Raw genomic sequence first — 3,228 nt, 5'->3', positions numbered from 1 at the left:
ACAAATGGGAACAAACTTAATTTTGAATACTCGTAACACAGTGCATGGCGAAATGAAGACAATATGTCAGTCACATGAGGTTAAAGCGAGGATAATTGGATGGTAAGGTGGGGAGGGGGTGGTATTAGGGTAATATAAGAGTAATATGATGACGATTTGAGGGTGCTAGCATAATATTATGGAAATATAAGGGGGTAACTAAGAATGACAGAGACAGGTAGATAGAGGGAGAGAGAGAGAGAGAGAGAGAGAGAGAGAGAGAGAGAGAGAGAGGACTGAAGTGGTTTAAGACAAACTGAATTTTAGCAAAGAAGAGAACTTTTAACAAGACACACATAAAGAGAAGATCTCTACATTAAAGATGCTTACGGGGGCGGACAGTCATAGACGTCTGAGGTTTGGCAGGGGCCCTAAAATTAAAACTTTTCTGCACTTCAGTTGTGCGTAGGTTTTTGCTCGTCACAGGAGCAGTTGATCTTTTGTTGACAGAAGAGCTAGACTCAGTTCTTTTCAGTTTGGACCTAGCTGCAGCTGAATTCCTTGCTGCTGTGAGAGTTGATGATGACAAGGATCTGGCAGGTTTTGTTGTCTGATTTGGCGGTGGCACCTCAAGTCGAGATTTTTTTCCTCCTGAAGGGACCTGAAGACGAAAGGTGGCATGAAATAATAATTGCTAACGTGCCAGGAGCAAAGTGGTCAGTTAGTGGAAAGTATAATTTTATTATTTTCTCCCTGTTCCTGGGAGTTAATAATTGTAAATCATAAACAAAGCACAAAGAAATGGGCTTTTAAAAAAATTCCAAATGGTCAGTGTAGGTACAACCACACAAATTAAAAGTGAGACTACTAAAAGTTGTTGCTGTAGATGTTAGAGATCCTTCAACAGCTGGGCTCTCGCCCCTCTGTTTAATGCCACGGTTCCGGGACAGTTGCTGTACTGTTTCATAAAATGTATTGTCAATGTTAGGATTCAGAGGGAGAAGCATAGCTGATATATATATTTAGGTTTGTGCAGTAGAACAGGTGAGACAGAGAGAGTTGAGTATGAGGAGAAAAGCTAGCCAGGGAAGACAGCAAGACATATGAGAGAAAGATCATAATAGCATTCCCAGTACGCAGCCCCAAAAAAATAAAAAAATAAACATTACATTCACCACCTCATCTTCAGGACTTCTTGCTCTCTTCTGGCGACTCCCAGGAAGTGGAAGGCGGCTTAAGTTGCTCCGAGTAGCTAAAGGCTTCCGCTAGAAAAAAAAAAGAGTACTCATTACTTAATTATAATTCTTTAGAACAGTTTTATTTTACACAAACCAATTCTAAAGATCAAATGATGATGTCGACATAGTAAGTACTCATTACCTACGTTCGAAATATGAGTGGCATCATGGTGATATCTTCATCAGGCACTCAAGATCAAAATTATGAAATTGAAGAAACCCAACATTCTTTCGCCTGCGGGTTCAATCCCAATGAATTAAATTTTTTGGCTCAACACTTTCATGTACATTTAAAAACAAATTTCAGCCTGGCTTTTACTGAAAATATAGATCATGATTTAAAAAATATAAATTTGCAGTTTCCAAGGACTCTCAAGCTTCGACAGTCAACCATACTTGGAGAGGCCATGCTAAAATAATTTTTCCTTTGGCACCAAGCGACCCTCCGCCCTCCATCTCCTAAAATCACAAAAATTATCTCTTCTTTTTTATTCTCAAGATGGATTGGTGTCTTTTTCATCAAAAGCAAGCAAATGAAGAAGCTCTAAGATGGTATCAACTTTATTATAAATGCCCAAAAATTAACGAGCACCTGATTCCTCCATGCCATGACACAAATTAAAAATTATATGTATATATTTTTATAAAGGAGGCCTTTTACAAGCATCTTATAATTATACACAAATTCCCTCGCAACAGCAAACTCTTTTATCATGCACTTAAAATCTATTTATCACCCCAATAGACCTGACAGCATACTGAAACAATATCTCCTCTCTACTCTCTTCCTGGGAATGGGAAGCATACAATGCAAACTGATAGAAGGCGCTAACAACATACTGAGTACTGACAAGACTGTACTGTCTATGGCTGGGTACAGTTTGCAAGTTAGCCCCAACCCATTTTCCACCTGGGCGAAAGGAGGAAAATTCATGATCATGTAAAGAGCCTTTCCCAAGACATCGTCAGGCCTGCAGCTTGAACCCCTGAGCCTGTAAACACTTACAAAAAAAAAAAAAAGGAAAAAAAAAAAAGAATACATACATACATCTCTAGATCTAGATCTAGGCCCTACTATTGACAACAAGGCCTACCGACAGCAAGTCCACGATGAAGGTTAACGAGAAAAAAAGAGGCTAAAAGACAAAATAATAAAATAAGTTTTTGGCCACATCTCTCTACAAACAGGTTGACATTGGGGAGCTGAAATGGAAGGAGTCGTCATGTGAAGTAATGTAAGTAAAGTGGTATTTTTAAAACGTCAGGACTGACTGTTCTGAAGTGAAAATGAAGTGAAAGGGTGCATGGTCCATGCAATAGCAATAGCAGCAAACCAATGACATCAAAGTATTTGAAAGTGCAACAACTACGACCACTCATATCTATTGCGCAAGAGTTAGACTAGATGTTAGAGTGGGGGAGGGGAGTTGGTGGGGGGGTTCAGGGGGGACTCCCCCTGGCCTGGACAAACTTTCAATGATTAGAATCAAGATTAGATTAGACTAGATCTAGATCTACCGGTCGGAGATTCATCTAACCGAGGGAGATTAAAAACAGGGGAAAATTATGAATTGAATTCCTTAGGTTGAGAGGCATTATATTAAGTAGTCCCAGTGATCAATCAGCCGGCCCGATATAGGCCTATTCTTCAATGTTACACCGGACTTCCGTAACGAGCGACCACCCCAAAAGAATACAAGACATAAGAGACCTAATCCTAGCTAGATCTAGATCTAGATTTAGATTAGAAAAATCTAGATTTCTAGATCTAACCCTAACCCTACCTAGAATCTAGTCCCTCTATTCTACTTCTCTACTCTGTTTAGTGGTCGCTCGTTACGGAAGTCCTCTCGTCTCGGTCAAATTAATGTCACGTACAAGTAGTACAAGTGTAGGCCTAATCTAGATCTAGATTGGCCACCTCTTTCTCACCCGGAGTGAGAATAGTGCAGGCGAGTCTTGTGGCTATTCTCACCCGGTGCGCGTTCACCAAATTTTGCGTTCACCCTAA

The 3,228-nt window shown here is 40.0% G+C and overlaps 1 protein-coding gene across 2 annotated transcripts in view; it reads right to left on the bottom strand.

Moving 5' to 3' along the window:
• Window positions 1-3,228, bottom strand: part of LOC101853175 (carboxy-terminal kinesin 2) — a 23,584-nt gene that overhangs the window by 19,460 nt on the left and 896 nt on the right. The window contains exons 2-3 of one of the 2 annotated variants that reach the window (XM_005102069.3): window positions 1,149-1,244; window positions 370-640 (exon numbers count right to left, since the gene is read on the bottom strand). In XM_005102069.3, coding sequence (XP_005102126.1) covers window positions 370-640; window positions 1,149-1,244 — 367 coding nt within the window. The remainder of the gene's footprint in view (window positions 1-369; window positions 641-1,148; window positions 1,245-3,228) is intronic. The other variant, XM_005102070.3, reaches the window with a different exon arrangement.

The sequence above is a fragment of the Aplysia californica genome, unplaced genomic scaffold, assembly GCF_000002075.1.
Source record: "Aplysia californica isolate F4 #8 unplaced genomic scaffold, AplCal3.0 scaffold00311, whole genome shotgun sequence".
NCBI classification, from domain to species: Eukaryota; Metazoa; Mollusca; class Gastropoda; order Aplysiida; family Aplysiidae; genus Aplysia; species Aplysia californica.
This window is presented reverse-complemented; position numbering and strand designations above follow the sequence as displayed.